This window comes from Empidonax traillii, unplaced genomic scaffold (assembly GCF_003031625.1).
Source record: "Empidonax traillii isolate 1590-97213 ecotype Southwest subspecies unplaced genomic scaffold, ASM303162v1 scaffold54:size2178333, whole genome shotgun sequence".
NCBI classification, from domain to species: Eukaryota; Metazoa; Chordata; class Aves; order Passeriformes; family Tyrannidae; genus Empidonax; species Empidonax traillii.
The window spans coordinates 681,586-708,045 of NW_020955247.1; the positions used below are offsets into that span (position 1 = coordinate 681,586).

Consider the following 26,460-nt stretch of genomic DNA (forward strand, 5'->3'; position numbering starts at 1 on the left):
AGTGCTAACAAGAAGACAAGAACCTGAAAATGAGAGCTTTTACAAAGTGTCATACGTTATTTCCAATATATAAAACGGAAAGTCAGAAAGGAAGGAATTCCTTCTTTTCACTTTTTTTCTTAAAATTAAAGCAAGAAGATCATATTTCTTCTTTGAATCAGTTGGCAGTTCCAGGATTTTACAGCATCAAATTCAAGGTTATTAGTCTTTATGGTCAAGGGAGACCTTGCATCTCAACCACATTTAGTGTATATTCCTTCCTGCTATGTCATTTTGCCAACTTTTACTGCATCCATACTGCACTACTTGCAATCTGCTGTATTTCTTCAAGCAGATGCCTTCTACCAATATGATGTCTTTTAGTGGGTTCATTAATTTGTTCTGCATGTGTAAGAACTAGTAAATGTAAAATCAGCGTGCTAGCACTGAAAGATGTGTCAGCTATGCTTTAAAAAATAAATCATGCTATCCCTATTCAGTTCCTGAGAAATATCATATGTTCTACATGTCAGTTATGTTTCTAAGATGTTCAGACAATCAGATTTTTCTGCATTTAGAATGATGATAATACAGGCAAAATAAAAACATTATTACAGTATCATAAGCTTTCCTCTTGTTCAGTTCATGGTGCAGAATCACATTAGTATGCATTGTAGCATAACTGACACAGACTCCTGTCAGTAATCACCATTCTATTGACTTCATGCCTTTGAATTTTTCTTGTATAGCCAAATTGTACTGCAACTGAGCGAGCTATGGCACGACTTGCAACACACCCAACCTTGAAACCCAGATTTGTTGAACTTAAAGGTATGAAGTATTTTAACTTGTTTATTACTTCACTAGCTAACTGGTGTGGTACTTTGTTCCTTTATATTTCTGGCATGAACAAAAGTAAAAAAAAAAAACACCAAAACTGTAATTACCCCAACTAGCTGCAGTGAACCAAGTGCCACAAACTTGTAATCATTTACATTGCTTGAAATGGGCTTATATGTGACTGTATGTAATACAGCATTTCCGATACAGGGCGTTGAACAAACGGGGTTTTTAATGGGAACTCTAAAATCAAATAGATGTAATGGAATATTTTTGAATTAAATGGGAATGTAAAAGGATCATTACAACTGGGTTTCCAAAGGCAACTAAAAAGTTTTACAAATTGCTTTCTGAATCTTCCACAAAAACTGTCCCCAGAATCCTTACGGTATCTTTCCTGATTTTTTAGTTTCTCTCTAGTTCTCTTGAAACTGAAATTTTCTGCTTAAAAGTGTTACTGAAAAGAGTCAAGTCCTAGTAATATTGTCACAAAGTTACTTGTTTAATAACAGAGAATACGAAATAACCATATAATTATATATGGGCAATTTATTATTAGTTTGAAGTTTTACATCCAATGTAATGCCCTAAGTGAACATGATTATCAACTGCAGATCATTTGCTTAAAGTTCACAGTTAAACCCAAGTTTCATATTGTATTTCATTAATAATCATTTATTTTCCTCGCTTTTGTTGATACTGTATTCTAAGGTCTTGCCCCAAGTGTTGAGTAAATTATTGATAAGGGCATTTAAAATAGGATTACTCAAAACAACATATTTACCTTGCAAAAATGTTTTATTATAGAAAAGTAACTTATGTAATTTGACGTGTACCTGCAACAAAATATTTTTTCTGTCCCTTGCACAGCTGCTGTAAAAGCTTTTAAGGATGCAAGAAAGAACCCAGACAAAGCCACTCCTTTGAGAAAGCCTAAGTCAGAAGAACAGCCTGAAGCAGCACAACATTTCAATATCAACCTGGATGACCAAGCTCCTAAACTAGCTCAAAAACAGCAAGGATGTGGACATAAAACAAAGCTCAGTGTGAAAACAGAGACTGACAGAGTGGCTGAAGAACATTATGAGAGTGCATCTGAGCAGAAAACTTTGGAAATAGAGAGAGCTAATGCTCCAGAAGAATCTTCATTTCAGGCAGTAAAAATGCAAATAGTCACTGAGAACAAAACAGAAAAGAAACTTGGCTATCAAAAAAGGAAAGAAAATTTGAGTATGAACAAATTAAATGCAATAATAGAGAAAACTGTTGATAGTGACCAGGAGCATCCTAGTGAAAAGGAATACTTTGATGATAGTACTGAAGAGAGGTTTTATAATGAGTCATCAGATTCTGACAGTGATAGCAATGATGATTTCTTCATTGGCAAAGTAAAAAGAAAGAAAAAGACAGCAGTAGTTACTAATCCTTCTTCAACAAGAGAAAAGGATAGACTCCAGAAAAACATGGTGAAGAAAGAAAAGAGCACAGTTCCTAGGACAGCACAAGATTTGATCATGGAAGAAAGAAAGCCACCTGCAAAAGCAGTCAGGCTAGAATCAGTGTTCTGCAGTTCTTTGTCAACCTCTAATCAGAAATCTCAAACCAGAAAAAGGTAAACCTTTTCCCCATGTGATGTTCTCCATTCCTTCCCTCCTTCACAGTAATGGAAGTCGTTGTGATTTTTAGTAGTCCTTGAGCCCATTAAAGCTTAGAACATGTTCACAGAAACTACCTGTCAGTCTTCTTGTTCTTTCTTGACAATTACGTATTTTTCAGAGTAACATTAGTACTGATGTGTACATAGGATTCCTAACTAGACCTGCATCCAAATTCAGTCACTTCTGAATACTTCTATTTCTATTTCTTTATTAACAAAGTTGAAACAGTATTTAAGGGGCTTGCATGATAAGCTTGAAAAGTTATTGCATGAATGGTTTGTTGTTAATGAGTCTTTATTCATAGATGGTTGTAATCTTACAAGTTTCTTGAAAAATCCTAAATTCTCTTTTTATTTTTAGAACTCCTAAAGACCAGCCACTCAAAAATGGTCGAACAGGTATGTGGTACTTAACCTGGTAAAATTACAAGAGTAAAATCATCTTGAGATTTTGTTGCTTCTGCAGTCTAGTCATGTACTTTGCTTCTTGTCCAATTTGTGGAACATATTTTAACATTTGTTGTTAAAATGGTGAAGTTGTTGAACTTTCATTTTAATCAGTGGATATTGTCTGCTATTTTCTATTTTTTAGCTTAGAAGTACTTAAAGTAGGGTTTACACAGGAAAGGGCTGTTCTATCCATCAAGCACAGGTAAAAGTACAGATTCTGATATGTACTTAGGACCTTGTCTCATAAGTAATTCCTCCAATAGCTCCTGAAAATGTAGTGTTTTATTCCATTTGTACTATATGATACCATTTTGGAATTCATTTGATCAAGGATACAATTTCAGTCATATTGAATTATACTGTGTAGTATGTCACTGGAAGAAGAAAGTTTAGACTGTGCTGAAAATTTGTCTACACAGATTTTGAGTGTAGTCAGTAATAATAAATCTTAATATCTGCAGTCCACTGAATGGAAATTTACTGGGCTGCAAGATGAGGAAATCTTGCTGTGAATATTCAGATGACTGTGTTCCCCATGGGTCATTATTAAATTTTTGAAAATATCTGCAATCCCAGTGTAGCTTGCCTGTATTTATGAAGGTTCATGACGTAGTTAATGCTTTGTTTTGTACTTGTGCAGGTTTTCTTAAAAGTGAACCACAGCTCAAGAAGCAACCATTTGCAAAAGCTTCAGGTATTAAATGTGACAATAAGAAAGCAGGTTTGGAGCAGCCTCTTCATCCTTCGTGGGAAGCAAGCAGGAGACGCAAAGAACAAGTGTCTCAAATTACAGCATTCCAGGGGAAAAAGATTAAATTTGATGACTAGATTATATGTAAATTAAGATTTAAAAAAAAAAAGAAAAAAGTATTTTTGCAACTGCTGTTTGAACATTTTTGTTTTATTGTCCATATCCTTTGCAACCCATAAAACTGCAACTGCTAGATCTTGCCGTCTTAGAATAATCAAGATTGCTTCATTTATTCTGTGTGCTGTCTGTGGATTAATGTGATACTGTTTCATAAGTCCCATTGCATAGTGCCCCATTTATGAAATACACCCTAACAAAGTAATGGTTTTGAGGAACATCATTTTTGCCCTGTAGGAATAGTACAGACTCTTTGGAGCTTTTTTTTTTAATGTAAAAATATATTTTATATTTGCATTTGCACTGTCAAATAAATCTCAACTGAGGAAAAGTAAGAGATTCTTGAGCTTGAACAGACCTCACAAATTCATGAATGTATAGAGTAACTGGAAAAGCTGATCACCTGTAAGCATGATACAAAAGTTTCTGGAGATCGATTAAATATTGTCATTTTAAACTGTGATCTCTGTCCTCTGATTATACTGCCAATTTGAAGAACCAAAGGGTGTCTTTAATACTTTGTTCTGGTAGTTACAGCTGGATCCTTCAACATGTGTGGCTTGCACTTTGTGAAAGAATGTGAAAAACTAAAGGGTCTTTGTACATTAAGAAACATTTTACTTTTACGTACCTGTCTGATGTTGAGAGTTCATTTGATTGGGCTGTGGCATAAAAGGTTCATTGAAATTTTCCTCAGATACTTTTCCTACTACTTAACTGAAACAAGTCCTGAGCTTGTAATTAAATTTTAGCAGTGTTTATTTAAATATATTTATCTTTCATAATCAGGTTAATTCAGAAGGTTGGTAAATGACTTTAGTGGGTGTAATGTAATACACTGTACTAATATAGCATTTTGTAATGCCTTGTAGTGGCTTCTGTGGCTGAGTTTTGGTAGCAGGGGAAGGCTACAGGGATGGCTTCTATTAGAAGCTGCTAGAAGCTTCCCCGGTCCCCTGGAGCCAATGCAAGCCGGCTCCAGGACGGACTGCCTGCCGCTGGCCAAGGCCAAGCCAATTGGGAGTAACAGAAAGGCCTCTGTGATAACAGATTTAAGAACAGAAGGTTGTAGCACAGAAAGAATTCCAGCCAGGGAAGAGCAGAGTGAGAACATGGGAAGAACAAAGGAGACACCAAGGTCAGTGCAGAAGGAGGGCCAGGAGGTGCTCCAGGCTCTGAATCCAAGGCTCTGCAGCCCGTGGTGCAGCCCATGGTGGGGCAGCTGTGCCCCTGCAGCCCATGGAGGGACATCGGGGTGCAGAGACCCCCCTGCAGCCCATGGAGGAGCCTGTGCTGGAGCAGGTGGATGCATGAGGGAGGCTGTGACCCCATGGGAGGCCCAGGATGGAGCAGGGTCCTGCTGGAGAACTGTGACCCAGGGAGAGGGAAGCCCACACTGGAGAAGGTTTCTCCCAGGTGGGACTTGTGGCCTCTGTGGGGGACCCATGTTGATACAGCTCATTCGTGAAGGACTGCACACCATGGAGGAGTGAGCCACTGGACACGGCCCAGCAGTTTGGGAAGAGCTGCTGCCCGATGGATGGACTCACTCAGGAGAGGTCCATCAAGGACTGTCTCCCGTGGGAGGGACCCAATGGGAGCAGGGGAAGGACTTCTCTCTTTGGGCAGTGGCAGAAAAAACAACTGGCCATAACCCCCATTCCCCATCTCCCTACACTGTTGTGGGGGAGGAGGGAGAACTTGAAAGGAAGGAGGGGTAGGGGGAAGGTATTTTTAAAGACTTATTTTTTTTTTTTACTCTTTGGATCTTATCCTGTTATTAATAAATTTAAGTACTATCCCCACTTTGAGTCTGTTTTGCCCATGAACATAATCAGTAACTGACCTCTCTCAGCTGTTACCTGTACTCATGAATCCTTAGCTTTTTTTTATTTTTTATCCTCTGTTCAGTTGCAGAGGGAGAGTGAGAGTGACTTTAGTGGGTACCTGGCATCTCACCAGGGTCAACCCTCAACATGCCTAAGGAAAGTCCTGCCTCAGACCAAAGGACCATCTAGCGTAGTATCTTGGAAAGCAGTCAAAAAGGGATGTTTTAAGCATAAGATGAAGGGAGGACACAGTCATACATAGTACAACATCCATGTCTTCAAACTTAGAGTTTTACTTAGAGTTGTGATATTGTAGATTATGGTGTTTAATAATCCCCTATGGATTTCCTTTCTACAAACTTTCTGCTCTTAAATCCATGCAAACTTGTAGAATGTGTAATCCTTTAAGGTGTTGAAGGCCTTCCTACATATTACAATCTTATGAAAAACAGTCTTTTTCTGTGTCTTGTCAAAGACTCCCAACAGCCTCCTGGGCTGCATTAGAAAGAGCATTGCCAGCAGTATGACAGATGTGATCCTTGGCCTGTACTAAGCACAGGTGAGGCCTCATCCGAAGTGTTGGATCTAGTTCTGGACTCCCCAGTACACAGGTGCCCAGGAAGATTGTGGAGTCTATCCTTGGAGACGTTCAGAACTTGACTGAGTTATTCCTAGGTAGCCACTTTAGGTGGGTGCTTGGGTCAGTGGGTTTGAACTAAATTACATTTAGAAGTCTCTTCCTACGGTGTCTACTCCTGACCATAGGGCAGGTACTGGAAGTTGTCTAAAACATGTAGTCATTGTTTTAATACCTCAGAGTATTCCACTTGGGATGGCATTAGAGTCAAATGGCAGGAACAACTCCAGTTTTTTTGTTGTTTTGTTACTCTGTTACTGGTATGGCCTTTACCCCCTAGACCCGGTTCGATTCCCGGTCGGGGCCACTCCCTGGGCAGATGGAGCTCGTTAGCCCTGTAAGGCAATCCATCTACGTCCTGAGGACCTCGCTGCCACCGTCCAAGCTCGCTTGGCCCCGGCAGATGAACCTCAGGATTAAAGGGTGGGCTCAGTTCCGCGCACACTGTGTCTCACCTAAAAAATCCAATGCGCAGGCTGGAAGGTGTAAAGACCTTCCCCGGTTCTTCGTTCGCCAAGACTGGCCATTACATTACTGGTATGGCCATCTCTGCCTCCCTCTCCTGCAGACTCTCCTGTGTCTTAATGGGTGTTTGAGGATTTTTTTCCCCTAAAGTCCCAGCAAATGTCACAATGGCATTCTCTGCCCTCCAGACATTTAGATAGGCAACAACATCCAGACGATAAGCCCAGATTTCCAAGTATAAAACAGGCTACAAGGAAGAATGGAATAAATAGGCTACAAGGAAGAATAGAATAAATAGGCTACAAGGAGGAATGGAATTATTTAAGGAATAGAATTATAGTTGGACTTACCTAGAGTTATTTTGCTAAATGCAGGTAAAAAGATAAACAGCTGAGCATGATCTAGTTTCAAATAGGTTGGTATAAAAACAGACCCATTCTCCCATCCTGTGTTAAGTTCTTCGAGACTAGTTGGTCCATTCTTGTATCAGTATCTAGACATGTTTTGCCCCACTTAGTTCAGCTTTCTCTTCTGGATCCTGAACAAATGTCAGTGTATGTGATGCTATCTTCTTAAATGGCAGTGCCTGTCAGAGGAATGTGAAATTCTAATAACCTTCCATTTTCCAGTGGGTTTTGTTGCTGTTACGACTATACTATATGGAACAATATTTAAGGCCAGAAGTGTCAAAATAAAACACAGAAACATGTTTACTGTGGTTTTGTAGTGAAGGATTGTATTTCATAGAAAAAGCCATGCATTTACCTGTTATATACAAAGTTCAAGGTTTCCAGATGCAAATGTTGATCCTTAGTGCTTTAAATAAAGTAAGTAAATAAATCCTAGCTGAATGCCATAGGCTTCTCTGGTTCCAGTCAAAGGCAAAGTAGAATTACTTTTGGTAGATGTTTTCAGCTATAACATGGTTCTTCATGGACAGCTTACCTTTCTTTTAGCAGATGGTCCCTATTTTAAGAGTTATTCACACTAAAGATCAAAAAGTTAAGGATTGCAGTTTGAAAAAACTCCAAGAGGCTAAGAAGCTTATGTTCTAAAATGCTTTTTTGCATGTGCTTAGAGATCTAGGAGCATTAGTTTATCTTGGCATTTGAGCAAGTTTCTTACTGCATTATTACAGCTGTAATTTGTGGCCACAGAATTCTTCCTGAAGGAAGTCTGACTTATAAAAACATCTCTTTTTTTTTTTTTTTTTTTTTGTCTTCAGAAATACTTCTGAGCTCTTTAAAGAAAAGAAGAAAGATAACATACACTAAATGTGAATGAGAAGAGAGATTAGGTTATTGGCATCGCTTCATATTTTAATGGGTTACTAGGACTTTTAGCTGGTACTTAATGACTCACCTGGATCACAGCCTTAATACACTATACAAAGTAGTGATAGTGGAGATTTGATAATGTTTTTTACATGGAACTGAGCAATTTATTTGTGCCCAGTGAACTTGCCTGGAGGTTGTTGATAAAGTTTAGAACATTTTCTTTTCATTATAACAACATAACAGGTTGAGTGTATATATACATGACTTTAACACAACTCGTTTTGCAGTACTGTTTAGACAGAGACTTCTCACAAAGTACTAACAATTATAGTGATGTGGGAAGTTATTTCATTCTGTGATGATTAGATTTAGAAATGTTGAACTGTGCTTTCCAGCTCCATACCATACCATAGAAGAAATGCCTTTAGCCAGGTGCCTACTGTTGGATACTACAGGCTGCTTTAGGTGCATAGTTTTTCCCTTTAGAGTTACCAGCAAAACAATCTCAGATTTTTCAGTGTCTTTTAAGACAGTCATTACTAGTTTAAATGTGGTTTAAAAAAAAAGCCAAAACAAAACAAACAGGTGTACTGTTGATAGCAGCAGCTTGAAGGCTTCTGATATGCCTTCTGAACAGGCATATTTCTTACATCAGTTTTTATGGAATGATTAGATCAGGAGAAAGAAGGCTTGAGTGAAAATTCAGTTACAGCTATACTTTCTTAACCAAATGTGTTGAGCTGCTTTGTAAATGTGTACTGGTGATAGACAATTTTGTTATACTGGACAGGTGAGCTAATGTGAAAATGCGATAGTAGAATAGTCTGTAGAAGATACTTGGGAACTAGGACATGCTTTATTTTCAGCAGATTTGAACGTACTTTCTGCAGTTATTGTATGCATTTTTTACTGCATTTTTGTATTTGCACAGACTTTGATCCATATCAAATTCTGTGCTCTAGGGATAGTACTTGGAGAAATTCTCAGTTTGAAGCTCTCAGCTCTAGTAAATAGTAGAATAGGAACAATTTTGTTAAATAAATTATAGAAGCATTACACAAAGTACTTCATATCTGAAATATTTCTGCATTTATTTTATGAATCTTAAAAGATATTACATTGGTTTTGTCTCCATTTACTTGAAACCAAGAGTGCCATTAAAGTGTTTAACAACCTCTTACTAGAGCAACTATCCAAAGTTTTTAACCATGCTCTTCTGTATTAGTCCCTCAGTGAAGGGACAAGAGATGCTTCACAACTCAGACCATTTCATCAGTTTAGCATACAGAGTGAAGAGGCAGTAGGACACCAGTCTGTACTCAGAGAATATAAATAATAGGATAAAATTGTTTTTGGAGTAATTGCCTATTTAATGTGTTAGTCAATTTTCTAGAGTACGTAGACTTTCTACTATGTACTGTTCAAATGTTCTTCCCATGAAAGTACAATGTTTGGAGCAGAAATTCTGAAACTGATCTCTGAGTTCCTGCATTTACAGAGGCAGACAATATGGTACAGAAATCCTGTATCCAGATGAATCAAACGCCTTGTCCTGTTTAGCCTTCACATGTTAATCCTTTGTGTAGTGTGAGGGGTAATTTATCACGCCTTGCAAATTTTTCTTTCTTGTTTCTAACTTCTGACTTTTCTTCTGAGATCATGTCAGCATGACAAAATCTTCCTCATTTTCCAGTAGATATAACAACCTTAAATCTCATAGAGAGATGGGTCTGGCCTATACAGTAAGTATAATACTTTGACAAGTAGAACGCTTGAAACATTTTTATTCAAGTCATTTTCACATAAACTTGCAACCATAATATGGGCATGTAACACAAGAATATGAAAGTGCAATGAAGAATACAAAGCTAGTGCCTGAATATTATAAATTAGAGCTCTTCAGATAAAGATGCAAAGTTACTGAAATTAAGACTCTTGGAAGAAAGGTGAAGGAAATAACAAAAAAACCTTCTAAAAAGTTGCAAAAACAAGTGGCATTTCACTGTATCTGTAGCATTAGTTGCATAATAAAAACCTCCCAATAACATACTCTTTGGTTTTAATTCAAGTTAAAAATCTTTCAGCACCTTTTAGGATTTGGAGAAAATGAAAATGCCTTGTTGGCATAAATGTGAGACACAGGATAAACCACCTTTCAATGTCTCATTTATGAAAACTCACCTTGCTGGTTTTGAATGAGCACACTGCAAACAATGCATGAATGACTATAAGAAGGTACTTTTGGTGTTTGCACTCATTCGACACTGCACAGTAAACTCTGGAGCACAGAGGAAATGAGTAGACTTTAGTAACACAAAAACACAATCTACACAATATATTGCTTCCATTGGTGACCAGTCTGTCATTTTTGTTACACTTTTGTCTAGAAATATGCAAATATCAAATGTATTTCAGGATTAAAAAAAAAAAATATATAACAAACCCCTCCTGTAATGAACCTGACCTACAACGTATTCCTTATGTGCAATTTTTATGTAAAGATTTGAAATGTGGGAGGTAATTGCTTCACACACATTTTTACAGTCTGGCTTTTCAGAAGAAATTTGAGACTGCAAGACAGCACATTTGTACTAAAAATCTCACAAAATTTTAAATCTGATTTTTTTCCCACTGAGGCCAATGACAAGATGCCTTTCAAAGATAATGGGAAGGAACCCCATGTCTTGTAAAATGGAATCCAAATATAATTTGCTGTAAAAATAAAAGCTTCCATCAAAACAGTTTTATAAATGTTTTTTTTCAACAAAAATGCACATAAATGCATAAATATTTTCCAGTATGAAAAAAGGAAGTTAAGGTGTCTGGGTCAAATCTGCAGAGCCAAGATACTAAAAATACTGGTTGGCGCTCCCCTATTTAGAACTACTTCCACACACACTATATAATAAACTCTTCTATTGAGTTGTGATTTACCATAGACAGAGTTAAAGTCACATTCCTTTTTTTTTTTTTTTAATCCTAAAATCCCTTGTTTTTCTGAATAGACTGTTCATGTTATCTTAGGCAGTTTTTGTGCTATGTAATGTTGCTTAACACACATTTCAAAACAAATACAATATTTTGCTACGGAAAAAAAAGCTACATTTTTGTAGCTACAATATCCCCAAGATTCAAAGTTACAGCGTTCAACACCTTTCTGAACCAGGCCATTCCCACTTGCTCCACCTACACAGATGCTCAAGGCCTTCTGTCTGCTTGCTGACTTCAGTGGAGTTCTGCAAGTAGCTTGGGTACAGACATGTGAGGAGGTTCCTGTCTGTTAGCCAGGGGATAACCTCGCTTCCTGCGGCTGCTCTGTTTCCAGTTAGTGCTCTCATATCCCACATTCAGCATCAGGCACAATGAGGTACGAGCACACAACCTCTTGCCAGGAAGCAGCCCGTGCCCACAGCCTAGCTTCCATTCAGTAGCTTTTGTGTCCATTGCCCAAGCCGCTCCCAGGACTTTCACCCCAGTTTTGACCTAAGTCTGTAGAAAGGTGAATGCGCTTGCATCCCTCAACACCTCTTAAAAACTCTTTGGCCTGAGATTTCAGAAGCCTAGACTTTAAACATGCCCTCATGGCTTTCTAGTAAATCAAGTTTCCAAATTTTGCTTCTGTTCGTTGCCCGTACTGGTTACTGATTGCCAAAATGGATCTTGCACCAAACAAAAAGGGAACTGCAGATATAAATGGTATTCATTCTACACCCTCTCCCACTGGTGAGTAGTAATCACCAGGTTGCTGGTTCTTACGTCCTTTTTAAGTTCTAGTTGTGCAAATTTGTAACCAAGTTATGATTAACTTCCTTTATAATCAGGAAATAAATATATGTACTAAAGAACAGCTAATCCTTAAAAGATATTATGGCAATTCATCAAACATCCAAATTAAATCTATAGGGTTCTAATGCATAAAATATTTCCAAATACTGCCTGAAGTTTCTTAGTGATAATATAATGATAACAAAAAATACTCCATACTCCTCAGATTTTTAAATTCTTAACTATTTTCAATAGCACAGCTATTTTTCAAATTTTTTAATATATTGAGCTTTCCATGTTTCATTAGGTGTTTTGAACTGATCACATTAAACCAATGCCAATCAATATTTCTAGGTTCCATTGTTTCAAAAGTAGATCCTTCATTTTACATGATCAGAAATCTTCTGAAAAAAATGCCAGATCCCCTTGTGATATGTCATTTCACAGTTTAAAACAAAAATAACAGCTACTGTAGCTTACAGCAGGGTGCACTGCAAAAGCAAAATATTTTGGGATGGGAGGAGGAGGAGTAGTGTACCCAGCACCAGTTAAGCAGTTCAGCAAAAACATTAATTTGGGCTTGAAGTTTTTCCCCTTAACAATGTTCCAAATGGTTCCTGAACAACCTAAAGTAGAATGTTAATACACTGACTTTCACCCTCTCTATATAGTATATTTTCAGCTTTGTTATTTTGAATACTGAGATACACATTTTTAAAGTCAACTACAGTACTGAAGGGGGAAGCAGGTAGTAGGCTTTTTCACAACAAAATACTTCATTAGAGATTCTTACCTACTTCTGGTTGTGGTGCCACCTGAGTTAATTGCCAGTATTATTTTGACCACATCAGGGACTCTTCGTCATCTCCGAGAGCCCATTTATTGACAGGTATTATTTTTATCCGCATTAATTCTGCGGAAGTCTTTTAAAAGCCCCACCTTGAAAAATCTCTTGAACATAGAAAGGTGGGTAAGTTTTTTAATTCATTTTCACAGATGAAAGGTGTGTTTCAAAACCCCATCTGTTTTTCACTTAAAAAAATGGAAAAACTTCTACTGTATTAAAAATGTAAAAACTTTTCTTGCAGGGGTATAACTGATATATATAATATATATGTATTTCTCTGCTATAGGTTAATATTCCTTGAAATCTGAACATACTTTTCTCCTTCATATCAATGTGTTCTAGCAAGTATTTTTAATGGTACTGTATCATTACTCTTAAGCTGTTTTTCATTGTGGCATTTTCTGAGATAGCTGACATTAGTACTTTCTCTTGCATTTTATTTGATTCATTTTGCATACTTTTTTTCTACCTTTTAAAATATGTTCAACTCATTCACCAGTTATATTACCACTGAAGTCTATTATCATCTAAACTCCAAATGTCAAGGAGCTAAGACATGGTCAGGTTTTTATGAACGAGTTAGATTTTCAAAATGTAAAATATCTGTGCATGAGTCACCAGTTCCACACATTTCGATAGTAATACAAGTAATGCCAATTTAAATTTTTAAAATCCAGTTAAGTTTTGGTTGAGAAGCAGCTGGAGTGCTTCAAAATCACATAAGGTGTGTGGGTGTATGTATGTATGTTTTGTAGTTTTGTTTCTATATTGTTTGCATCCTATTGAAGTTTATATAATGATACTTCAGTTCAAAACATTTGGCACCATCTCATCCATTTTCTTGCACCTTTCTCAGTATCTGTTGAAAGAAAAGAAATAATTTTGTGCAGGTGACCAAGCAGGTACAAAAAGAATATCTGCTGAGTACTCATTTGTCAGCTTGAAGGCACAGGTCAGCAAACAGTAATAGAAACTTTGTTTCCTCACCCTGCATGAATATATGTATATTTTAAATATATATATATATGAGAGAGAAAGAGAGAAAAAGGTTGTTTATCCTGGAGAAAAGGACACTTAGGGAGACCTTACTGCTCTCTAAAACTATCTGAATGGAGGCTGTAGGGAGGCGGGGGTCAGTCTCTTCCCTCAGGTAACAAGTCACAGGACAAGAGGAAATGGCCTCACGTTGTGTCAGGGGCAGTTTAGAATAGATATTAGGAAAAATATCTCACATAAAGGGTTGTAAAACATTGGAACAGACTGCCCAGGAAATTGGTGTAGTCATCATCACTTGAAGTGTTCAAAAAAAACATGATTAAGGCACTTGAGTATATGGTTTATAGTGAACATGATGGTTGTAGGTTGAAAGTTGAACTTGATGATCTTAAAGGTCTTTTCCAACCTTAATAATTCTTTTACTCTGTGTACTCCATAACATTTTCAGAGGTAAGATGGGGAGACTAGAAGTCAAAGGTATGAAGCATAAGTTTCCTTTCCACATGAATGTGAGCAGACACGGTATTCCAAGAAGGAGAAATCAGTCCTGTTACATAGAAATGCTTTAAAAGCTCCTGCCTCAGGTCCACCAAAAATAATCTCTCACAACCTGCAGACCACCTGCTCTTTTTTCATCCTTTTCCTGAAGTCTGACCAACACACAGCAAGAACAGAGGACTTTGCTGAAGCCATTTTACTTGTCACGAGTATGGTCAAAGGGTGATTACAAATACAAATCTCCACACTGGCATGAAAAAAAATTCCTACCTTTAGCCTCATTTAACTACTGATTTCCTAATGCAAAGAAAGGAATGAATATTTTACAAGCTAATTAAACTAGTCACATTAATTCACTGTATTTGTTTCACTGATGCTGTTACATAAGACTACACTATTTTACTTTTCATTTACTGCTCTGGAATTTATTTCATATAAACCTCTAAAAAATGTTAATACTCACTCCTTATGCAATCCAAATTAAATCACTTGATGAATATTTTGTGGGAGCAACTAATATATTATCCTGAGAACTGCTTACCTCTATGTTACAGGAGACTGCTTTGTGTGTGTGCGCGTATTTCACAGATACTAAGGTACAGTAGATCTACCATGAGGTCATTTATTAAATGAATTTTCTGTTTTGGAGGAAAAATTTTAAAGAGCTGACCTTTTTTAAACTTTTGAAGATCTAAACAGTAGATGGAGTGTGTGTGAAAGAACTGTTTCAGGAGGATGGCTGCTGTGTAAGCAGCAGCAGCAAAGTAACATACATGTGTGGGATTTTACAGAGTGTCTTAAGAGCTCTGTAAATGCTGAACAGTTCTGTGTGGATACCATAAATGGGTACTGAATGATCACAGAAAGTTTCTAATGCAAATACTAAGAAGATGTGAGCCAGAGGTAGTCATCTAGCAGCCCAGACAGTAGCAGTAGTTTTGAAAGTGCTATATATTCTGATGGCACAAGTGCAAGAGTAAAATTCCCACAAACTTTTAAGTTCCTGAAACACAAGAAACAAAATACTGAAAAAATTGCTATCAGTTAAACTAATAGTGGAAGTTATTTTCTTCAAGATAAAGTAAATCTCTAAGCTTTACAAATCTGTTTGTCAACTTCACTACCATGAATCTTTGACAGTGACAGAAAAGAAAGAAAAGTACTTACGGTGAAATTGTGCAGCCAGAGGCGTATGCATGGTGGCCTGTATAGCGGATATCACAGCGCACTATATTGTTGGAGTAATCAGATTCAGGCACCAAATAGCTGGGGTTTACACTCACCTTATGGAAAGAAAGCATAGTGTTTATCTATTTCCAGGTTTCAGCTGCTCACATGCAGTCAGAAGGATGTGTGCTTATAAGTCGCTTCTTTAAAAAGCAAACAAAAAAACCCACACCTCCCCACTCCCAATACACTTACCTTCAGAATGTAATTTCCAGGTTTTACATCTGTAATATCAATCCACTGGCAATCTATGTCAGCATTGTAAGTGTCGTAACAGCCAGGGCTCAGACCCTTAAAAATGAAGTTAAGATGGATGTAAAAAAAAGATTAATCATTAGGAAGAGTAACATTCTAGACATTAGGGACACTCAGACTGAAGTTCTCTTAACCATCACACTTCACTAAGAAAATTAACTCAGAAAATTAGTCTTATTGTTTCTTGGCATTTTACCTGTGTATCTAATCTAGAATACAAGTCAAAAATACCATTTTGATAGACTGCACTTTATTACTGAAGAGGAAATATCTGTAATATTTACAGTTGTTTATCTATAAGATATCTGTATTTTATTATCACTTATTACAGTACTCCTTTTATGTAAAGATTAGTGCTGTTATTATTTCCTGTTCTTTACATAAGATGAGAATACAAAAAAAACTGACCAACAACTGGACCTAAGTATCTGTAGATCTCAAGTAAGTGACTTCTGGGGTCCTTGAGTATAAACCAAATCAGCATGCTGGGACCTCTCCCTACTCTTACGAATGATGCAACTTGTTGCTATGGAGGTACTCTGCCAAAGTGCCATCTTTGAACATTAGACTCAAGAGCTATTTTCACATTGAGTTTTGCATGGAAATGGTGTTTCTTCAGGCATACAGTGGCACAAGAATCTGAGAGAACTGAAAATGTAGACTTTCTTCCAGATGATCTTTTCTGAAAAATTCTTTGTTGTTAGGAGCATCAGTAAGAGTCCCTAACTATCAGTGTGTATCAGTGGTTCAAATCTGGTGTCTTTAACTGTGTCCAACACAGATTGCCCTAGGCAAAGCTGATCTGTTCTGGCAACACACAGAGTGTAGAAAACCCAAGTCCTGTAGAAATTCCCTCTTGACCTAGCTGGTGATCAGCTCAGACTCTTGCATGTATGTGCCAAGTCTGAGGCTGGAGGAAAGTTTTACAGTCCAATTACAAACCCCTGAAACATGGGCTTCCAGTGGAAATGCTGACACAGCCATGATTCTAGTGACACAAATACTCCAGCTGTAAAATATGTATGTTAGATGTCATAGTCTACAAAGGAGAAAAGATATTTATAAAACCTCTTCAAAGTCTTTATGTATAGCAAATCATTCATTATAGTTAAAATTCGAATGTGGACACGTCAGCCAGTGAAGCATACCTGTTATTTCTCTGTGATAAAATAACTACCTCCTAGATTAAAAACTGCAGAATAAGGGATACAAATGTGCATGTAAGTATGGCCACACTGAGTTAAACCACAGATCCATCAAGCTCAGTGTCATGTCTCTGACAAAGGTCAGCAGCAGATGCCTGAGGACAAAAGAACCTAAGAAATGGGATGTGTAATGTCAGGCAAGTTCCTTGCACCAGGCATTTAACTGTATTTAAGACATGGGGTACCATCAGATTTTTTGTGCATGTTTATTAGCAATCATTACTTTGTCTGAATTTTTCTTGAACACATGTAAATATTTTTGATCTCTGCAACATCCTATGGCAAGGCATTTAATACTTCATTCATGTGTCAAAAGACCCTCCTCTCTGTTTTAAAGCTATTGTCTACCAGGTCTTAAGTTCTTGTATTGTGAGAAAGAGTAAATATCAACAATTTCCTCTTTTAATCCAGGACCACTCAAGTTTCATTCTTATTCCTGAGTTTCCAAATGGAATAGTCATGAAATCTTTTAGCCATACTACATTGCTGATCATTCTTGCTCTCCTGGGGTTGGCTGGTTTGGATTTTTTAAGCTTTTCTGTAGCTGTTTTGAGAGGTGGTGACACAATATTCAAGGTAGGAGTCTTTCATGGATTTCTTTATCATAATGTTATATTCAATTTTTCATCTGTTCCTTTAATAAGCCCTAGCGCCTGGCTTTACATTTTTACATGACCCATCATAATTCACATGGCTGCCATTCTCTTTATATCTTTTATGCCTTAAAAACAGGCATAAAATAATGCTATATGATTTCTGTGTCAGACTCCCAGCCAGTAGCAATAGGTATTAAGGGAATCCAGAACCTTACAGCTTCAGACTCTGCAAAGGTGAAAATACTACCTCTGAACTCTGGAACCAGCCAAGAATATAACTGAGCAGTTGTGGGGGGATGAACACTGGAAACAACTTCTCTACTGGCTGTCTTGGGTTCCCTTTAGCTCGCTTGATCAGTCCTACAGCCATGAGAACTTGTGGTGTGTTTTATTAGAGTTCATTTACCAGTGGTGTTAAGCTAATGAGTGTCACTGCATTCTACTGAGAATTCTACTGAGAATTTACTGGGTAAATTATACGTCTCCAAGATGGTATCCTGGCCTCTGACAGAGGAATTTCAGAAGTTAATTAGGTCATCAGTTAATTTAGGACATCAGATGATTGGCAGAAAAGTTACCCAAATATAGACTAGAGGGGGGAAAAAGCCTTGTTTGTCTCCAAACCAACTCTTACCTGCGTGTGTGCTGTACATGCATACCGCCTGTAATATCCATAATCACAGGAGGTATCTTCGAGACAGAAACTTGCTTTGTGTCCTTCAGCAACTTTTCTGTGTGAGCTCGCATCCAACAAGTCATAGTGGCTGAATTCATCCATACTGTGATAATGTCTGTTAAACCACAGATACACTATTAGAGATGGATCAGATCTTATCATTAACATTTTCACATATTCCTGTTTGATCTACCTCCTGTTAAATGTGGCCAAATTTTTTTTGTTAAACAAAATCTGTGTGTAATTATACTTTCCTGTTAATGGCTACTCAATTATTTTTATTACTCTGATTTTCAATTACTACATGCCATCTTCTGTAAATAAATAATAGATTTTAATTTGCTATGGGAAAGATTCCATAGCAGCACTGTTTTTCCAAAATTTCCTGTTTCAGCTCTTTTCCAATAACAATAGCAAGTATTAAGTAGTTCATATTTGAATTGTACATCTTATAACTGCCTTTAGCCAGAATTTCACTAGGAATGCTTACCTTACATACTGTAAATTCCAGGGAAGTTTGCTACTTGCTAGCAAAACCCCAAGAATTTGCTTTCACATTTTGATGGCCCTTAATGTAACACATCCATAACATTGGTGAAAACAAAATGTGCATAAAGAAGTCAGCTTCTGTGTAATGGCAATGCAGATTTCATTCCATGTCAGCTCTTTTTGCTGTCTGTACTTAATGTTGTCTCTATTTCAACAGCGTGTACACTTTTGATATGGACAAAGTGATGCATTTTTCTTGCTCTCACACTAATTGAGTTCAGGCTCTTACTGTAGAGTTCAACACCTATTATTCTTGTAATTCCACTTTTATAAACTACACTTGTTTTATCTACCTGCACTATATCTTTGACTGCTGTTACTTACAAATGCCTTCAGCTCAAGAGGTATATGAAAATGGTTTAATTAAGCAGAATTCAAATGTATTGGTGAAAAAAAACAGCACACAGGTCTCACAAGCATGTGAGAACACTAAAGCACCAAGAACACTAAAACCAGTCCACAGATGATGATGACTAACACTGAAGTCTGATGGCTAGCCAAACTAATTGGCAGTTGTACTTCATTTCCAAATGAGCTTGTTTCGCTGTTATGGAAATGATCACAAGAGATGCATTTTTCTGTGGCAAGAACTGAATCAACATCAGAGACACTTTACATCTGGACAGCAATAGCTTGGCTGTTGTGGCAGAGGAAGAAACTGCTACTCTACAAATGGAAAATTTCAATTGCTCACTCAATTTCATCTATTTATCAGCTTTTTAAGCACTAGGGTTGGGATATTTTTGTTATTGGTGATTAAGTTTTTTTCAGGAATGGGGGTTAACTAATTTGTGGAGGCTTTGTTGGTTGGTTTGATTTATTTTTAGGTTTTTTTATGTTTACAAGATTCATAAACCGGTAATACTAGTCTTTTTTTGAAAGAATTTGTTCTAACGATACTGATTTTTCAATCAGTGCTTAAAGCCTCTGAAGGCTCAGAGGCCTTCAGATCAAGCCCCCACTGGATACCATTTTATTAAAAGAATAGTATTAAGTTATCATTTATGTACCTGTAGCAGCAGAGTTATATTTTAAATAAGGTGGAAGTAACTATTCTGAGTAAGTAGTTCTAGCATTTTACAACTGGTTCTGCTGTGAAATAGCAATAAATAAAACAAACCTGAAAACTGTGGAATGTGATTTTTCTGAAAAGATACAAGTTTGCAGTGTTACTTGCTCCTAAAATGTTAAAAATGTCCTACTTCATTTGCCTTTCCATGTTTCCAGCAATTATGGTATTTCTAGAGCTTTGCTGCTGTGTCAAAGTATCATCATGTGATAAGGACATTATTGATAATAGGATCAATCAGCTCAGTAGCTTTTCAATTCCATATTGATCAGAGCATTCCTTGTCAAGAACTAACTCATGAAATTCAGGTCAAGAGGTATGGGTCACTGTTTACAATGGTGTATCCTAGGGAACATGCTAGTAGATGTATGTTTTAGGGTTTCCATTTATTTTAACATGATTGGGGCTTTTATTTACTGGTTACGCTTATATAACTGGACTATACATCAAAACTGGTTTGAGACTCGTATTTATAAATAATTTAGACTTTGTACGTATTTCCTACATGTAGATAAGCTTTATATCCATTTTGGTTTCATGTGTCTGTAAAAAGAGTAATTACCACTACATAAAATGTATTAGACAGTAAAAGGCTAAAGTTTCGTCATGGCTTCTCTCTGCTTCACTGCTGTTCTAGAAAACATCACCTTGTAAGTGACAATTTGTTAGTGGAAAACAGTTAGAAGATTTCATACTGAGCAGTTTACTCACTGGTGACAGCTGTGCCACTCCCATGAATAACGGGGTCTGCTGGGCAGGAAATCTGATGTGCCTTGATTTTTCACTCTTTGGGGGAATCTCAGGAGCACCCGATTGTCATAATCTCTAACATCTGCTCGATAAGCTGAACTGCAATAATGAGAAAAAAAGAAAAAAAATTGTAAGTATATGCAAGAAACACTTTAAAAAAATACTTTATATTGTCTCAGAAGTAACTGACAGCAGAGATCTTTTCAGCCCCCTTAAACTTCATGTGTTGGAGGTTCACAGGAATTCCATATAGTGTGGAAATGCCTGATGTCAGACTAACACCTGAGTAAAATTCAGATCTACTTCTAGTATTCTAAATGGAAGTTTGACCACTGACTGACTCCATCTATAAAGCAGATCACTGCTAGGCTGCAAAATTACTCTGGTATCAAAATTACAATTTCATTAGTTGCTGTTAACAAAAATAACTCCCTGTGTATGTAAGATCACACAATAGTTCTTTGATTCTGTTGTAAAAAATATAAACATATATATATGAACAGGCTATATTATCCTGTTTCACATGGCTATTATCTACAGTCTTTTAAATACTGGAATATTTTAATCAACTGATAGCCAGCAAGAACATTTCAACTGGTATTCACTGTGAATCTAGAATACAAATACTGCTTCCTATGTCATGTTTTCTTTTTCCAGCAAGTGAACAAAGAGCATGACCCTGAAAACAGTCTGATATCAATTAACGATGCTGGTAAATACATAAATCTGTTTTAAATGATAAGGTATCAAACAAGTTAAAATCGTTACAAACAGCTATGTTGATTTCTTTCCAAACAAAACAGGAAAAATCCCTCTCTGCCAACTGGACAAGACCAAACTTCATAGCAAAGCTGTTATTTCAACCCCTTAAGAGACTTTGAAACACTTTTCAGGGAGATTTCAGTTTTAAGAGACATTATAAGGAATAGGAAGAAAAACAATTAGCTTGTTATACTTTTATTATTAATTTGTGCTGGTAAAGAATAGGGTTTTGTTTTGTCTTTTTTTTAGTGGAGTTGCATATGATCTTAAGGGATTAGAAAAGGAAGATGAACTGAGATTCAAATCACCAGATTCAAATAGTTTTTTTAGGTGCCTCCATTTCACAAAATTCAGATATGTTCAAATGAGCCTAACAATAGAAATACATAGTATAACTTTTCACAACGTGTAGGTTCTTCAAAAGATCTGTAGCTTGTCTCTCTAGTATGGCTGTATTGCTTTCTGATGTGCATACCCCACCATCTGCCACAAGCTTGGAAGAAGGTTTCAAACTGGGTTGTGTTTACTTGGGCCTCCACTCTTCACCATGTTCACAGGTACTCCACAGTGGACACAGGAGCACAAGAACTCACAGTGGACGGGCAAAAGCCTGGGGTGATGCCTACCTTGCCAAGCAGTTCTCCTCGGCAGCACATCTCAAGTTATACATGGACATCCTCTGGACATATGTGGACGCCTGGATGTAATAGGGATCCGGGACTAAGTCAGGGAGACCTGCAGTTCATCAAACCAACCACATAACAGCAAGATCAACCCAGGACACGTTTGCAGATATTTGGCTACCATCCCAATCGTTAGGAGTGGTCGTTTTGTTACGGACCCCTGCCCTCCGTTAATCTCGCTCTCCTCCCCTTTGTTCAGGCTCTTCGTCTTTTCCCAAAGACCACACTGCAAGCACGACGCCCAGAATCCCGCGGTGGGCTTATCGACGTGCCCTCCGCAGCTCCCCGCGAGAACCGCGGCCTCCGGGATGCCCGCAGGGCTTTCCGCCGGGATTCCGGCGGGCCGGGAGCCGGGCGATCGCCGGCCCGGTCGGGTTTTGCCCCGAGAGAGGGGGTGGCAGGGCCGATGAGCCCCGCAGCGCATCCCGCCGGCACTGGCGGGCGCAGGACCGAGCGAGGCGGCGCGGCGTGGCGGGGCAGGGAGGGACGGGACGGGACGCGATGCGATGGGCGGGAAGGAGGGCTCTTACCGTACTGGAAGTAGCCGGTGCCGTAGCCGGGTCTGTATCTACTGCCCTGGCGGGGCCTCTCGTAGGTGTCGTAATAGTTGTAGTAGGGGTTATCGTCCGTGTACTTGTAGGGGTTGTAGGGGTCGTCTCCTACCATGACATCTTCCCGCCCGGGCCTGAAGCTGCCGAGGGGCGGCAGCCCCCCGGCCCCGGTGCTGCTCCCGTTGCCGTCGGTGGCGGGGCTGGCGGGGTCGCTGGGTCGCGGCGCCCCAGAGGAGGCGCTCCTGGCCGCGGGGGTGGCGGACGCTTGGCTCCGCTGCCCGGCGGCGGCGCGGCCCCCGGAGGAAGGCTGGTAGCCGGCCTGGAACCAGTGCCGAGCACCGGAGCCGCCCCGGGTGCCGGCGGCGGGCGGGGGCTGTGGCTGCGCGGCGGCGGCGCGGGTGGCGGCTCTGCGGGGCAGCGCCGTCCCGTTGTTCCGCAGCAGCAGGATGGGGCTGCCCGCCGCCTCCGCCGCCTGCCTGCGCCGCGGGGGCTGGTACTGGGACCCCAGGCTGAGCAGGCTGTACACCTGCCCGTTGTTCTCCCACTGGATCCGCTGCCTCCAGCCGGCGGGGGGCGGCGGGGGATCCCGGCGCAGCGGCTGCTGTTGCTGGCAGCCGGCGGGCCACAGGCAGCTCCAGTAGATGCACGCGAGGAGCTGGGCGAACAGGAGACCCGGCGGCGCGAGTCGCATCTTCTCCTCTTTCCTGGGCGCCGGCGGGAAGAGAGTTACGGGAGAAACCGGGGGGGAGGGGGCTAAGCGGAGAGAGAGGGGCTCGTTTCCTGCTGGGGATGGGGCGGGGTGGTGCGGGAGGACTGGGAGTGCGGGCTGCACGTCTGGAAGGGTCAGGCGGGCAGCGGGGTCTCAGGCGCTGCTGCACCCGGGCGGTGCCATCGGGCAGGTCGGGCCGTCGGAAAGGAAAAGCGGCCCTGGGGAAGCGGCGGGAGCGGCTTTTCTTCTCCTCGGTATTTATAGGCGAGGGGATGCGAATGGGAGCCGGAGCAAACAATCAGCCTCTCATCGTCCTTCGGCTCGCGCTGGTGTCTTGAGCGAGGGAAGGAGGAGGAGGAGGAGGAGGAGGAGGAGGAGGAGGAGGAGGAGAAGAAGGAGGAGGAGGAGGAGAGACCAGGGACTTTAAACTTGCTGGCACGCTCGCAAAGTTACACAAGCCCCGCTGGCTGGGCTGGCTGCGCCCCCGCCATTTGTTCACGTAATGCGGCTGGAAACGTGCGGCCCTGACAGTTCCCCGCAAGGCAGCCCCCCGCCCGCCCGCCCCGTGCGGGGGCGGCCCAGGGGGAACGAGGCGGCTCGGGCCGGCGTGCCGGCGGGGGCTCCCCATCCTCCCTCCCTGCATGCCTCCCCCCCTCCTTGCCTACTTCCCCCCTCCCTCTCTGCCCGTCTGCCCTTGCTCCCCGAGCCGCGCCGAGCCGTGCCGAGCCGAGCCTGCGGCGGGCGGGCGCGCTCAGACACACGTAGGCTGCCAGAGTATGCCGTGGGGCAGCGCCAAAGTATGCAAAGGAAAAATGCTATTAGCTCATCAGCACTGGAGAGACTAAAAACGGGGTGACGGGGAGGGGGAAGGGGCCGCTGGCGAGAGAGGAAACATGTTTCTGGAAAATGTGCTGGCCGGCACATCTCCCGGGCTGGAGCAGCTGCTGGGGACCTTCGTCTCAGCGCTGAGTAACGGTCGGATCCTCTTAATGACCTCTTAATTAGAAGAAAACCTCCATCAAATAAACTCTTTACTATTGACTTTTGGGTTTTGTGCTTATGAGTCACACGAGAAATATACTGGCGATGCTCCTCCCGGAGTAAGTTTTCATTGAAAAGTGAAATTTCACATGGGAGAGGCTTAGCCCCATCACCAGAACAAATAAATCGAGTTCGGGCAGTGTCTCCCCAAAATCGTGCTGGGGAAGAAGAGCAGGCTGTGGCCTAAAAGCCTCTCCCTCCCTTCCTGCTTTTACAGGAGTTCATCAAGGCTATGTTTTGATAAATCCAATCACCCACCAAGGCAAAAGAATTGAGGTCCATGGATTTTAGCCAAAACTCCTTTTGGTTGTATTTTTCCAAGGGCTATTTGTTCATGAATCCTTGCAAAGGAACTGAGAAAAATGCACAAAAGTTGTCCTTCACCAGAAGTTTGGTGGTGAGGATATTTCCAAAGTAATTCTTGTCAAAGATGATCAGCCCGGGGTTTGGAGTTTTTTACCCTACTCCAGTAGATTCAAGGCACCTTCCAACCTCTGCCAGCCTCCCCAGGTTATGTTACTGGCCAGGTGGATATCTGTCACCACATTTTGACGTTCTGTCATTTTTTGTGTTGTAGTTTAAGTGCATATTTCTTCAAATGGTTCACATTTAATAATCGAAAACCAACAAAATGCAGTCCTGCATTGTGGCTGTGATGGACTGTGAATGCTGATTTACACTGCTGTCGAATTATTAGTGGTAGCACTTGTCTTAAAAGCACTCTCACCACCCTGAAATCAGTGGTGCCACCCTGAGTGTCAAAGTTCTCCCTGTGGACAGGTTGGCTATTGGCAGCGACCTGTGCCTGGCACCAGCTGCTCAGCAAACCAAGCTTGCTTGCTCTGCTCTCCATCTTAGGAGAAAAGTGTGCCGCCCTGTGGACTTTATTTCCCTGCAGTCACTCAAATAACCTAGAGGATTAAAATCATTGGGAAATCAGAAGTTAACTGTAAAGTTCTTTCTAGAGAATACTGAGGAACACTGGGAGGTATGCATCAAAGGCATCAAAGTCGTCTTACTTGAGAATCCATCCAATAGCAAAGTGGGTGCTTGTTATTGCTGGCCAGCAGCAGGCTGGTGGGGAGCATCTGCTGGACTGAGTCCCCAACTGGAACAGTAACTGGTGTCTTTCTACAAGCAGGCTGTGCATGATGGTCTGGTTTGGAGCTAGTTAGGGCAGCCTTCTACAGAGGTGATCCATTTTGGGTTCTCTTATTCATCATATTTGCAGGCTGCTCATCCCCTCTGATCTTTCTCACTGTGGCTTTGAAAACATTCTCCATTTAAGGGTTTGCCCAGAACAATCAGTGACTAAGACTGAGTAAAATGGAAAGGTTGAAGTTAGGGAAAATGCAACACTGAAGGAATGAGGTTTCTGTCTTTCTAATCTTCCTCTGAATCTTACTAGTGTTACAAACAGCAGGTTGTTGCCCAATGTGTGATATTAGACAATGTTTCCACACAGTGGGATCCTAGCCATTTTTTTTTCTGCCTGATTAAGTTACTATTTTTCATGAAACTGGAGAAAGCATATTTGAGACTAGTATTCTTGCTCATCTATCAGTCATTCATGTTGTCATTTTTTCCATACCACCAGTTTTATTTGTTAATTAATTTAGGTTTCCTAATGCCTGCAGACCACCCTCAGGATCCCTAGAAAGTCAAGTCCTTCACTTAGCATTAGGTGCCTATGTCCATTTAACTACTGTCCTCTCCTCACAGGTTGCCCATTTATACCAAGTTTTTTATATCATGGGTCTGTCTAGACCATCAAAAAGTCCAACTCTGTGACCTGAGGTGTGGAGGTGAACATTTCTGCAGTACTTGAAAAAGTCTTGTAAGCAAGTCAAGTACTGTGATTGCTTTAAAAATGCCCTAGAAACTGTGAAGCACTCTGGTATTAAACTTCCTGATGAGGTCAACACAGCTTCTTTGTAAAGCCCATTCTGATACTGGATCATAGCTAACTTGGTTACTGGAACATTTGCCCACCCTTTTCTTTTTTGACTGGAATGACTGGAATGCCTGGATATTTGTTTCACTGGGGATTTTTTTTTTTTTTTTTGTGCCACCTACAGAAACACATACAGTCTGTATCAGCTGAGAAATAAAATTTCCTTCAACACTAATTGAAGCAGATATCAGTAAGTAATTGCAGTAATGTCTCAAAACCTGAGATCAGGAGGTAATTTATATTTAGCATAGAAAAAGTGAAATAGTTTTAAATTGCAGTTTACATGAATCACATTATTTGTAACTTTTAATATTATTTTTAAAGT

General features: G+C 40.0%; 2 protein-coding genes across 3 annotated transcripts in view; one reads left to right on the top strand and one right to left on the bottom strand.

The window, feature by feature from the left end:
- The window catches only part of SRFBP1 (serum response factor binding protein 1), a 67,032-nt gene extending 62,623 nt beyond the window's left edge, over window positions 1-4,409 (top strand). The window contains exons 5-8 of the mRNA XM_027879331.1: window positions 729-810; window positions 1,690-2,431; window positions 2,838-2,875; window positions 3,567-4,409. Of these exons, the coding sequence (XP_027735132.1) occupies window positions 729-810; window positions 1,690-2,431; window positions 2,838-2,875; window positions 3,567-3,754 (1,050 nt within the window). The 3' untranslated portion in view covers window positions 3,755-4,409. The remainder of the gene's footprint in view (window positions 1-728; window positions 811-1,689; window positions 2,432-2,837; window positions 2,876-3,566) is intronic.
- An 8,197-nt stretch (window positions 4,410-12,606) lies between these two features.
- On the bottom strand, window positions 12,607-23,469 carry LOX (lysyl oxidase). 2 transcript variants are annotated; one of them, XM_027879329.1, is made up of 7 exons: window positions 22,411-23,469; window positions 21,824-21,932; window positions 20,397-20,534; window positions 18,026-18,182; window positions 15,531-15,626; window positions 15,276-15,391; window positions 12,607-13,473 (listed from the first exon to the last, which is right to left on the bottom strand). In XM_027879329.1, the coding sequence occupies exons 1-7, from the start codon at window positions 23,120-23,122 to the stop codon at window positions 13,467-13,469; spliced, it is 1,335 nt and encodes a 444-aa protein (XP_027735130.1). In that variant the 5' UTR covers window positions 23,123-23,469; the 3' UTR covers window positions 12,607-13,466. The 2 variants fall into 2 exon arrangements, with proteins under 2 accessions (XP_027735130.1, XP_027735131.1); XM_027879330.1 differs by lacking the exon at window positions 12,607-13,473 and having other exon boundaries at window positions 15,272-15,391.
- Between the last annotated feature and the right edge of the window lie 2,991 nt (window positions 23,470-26,460).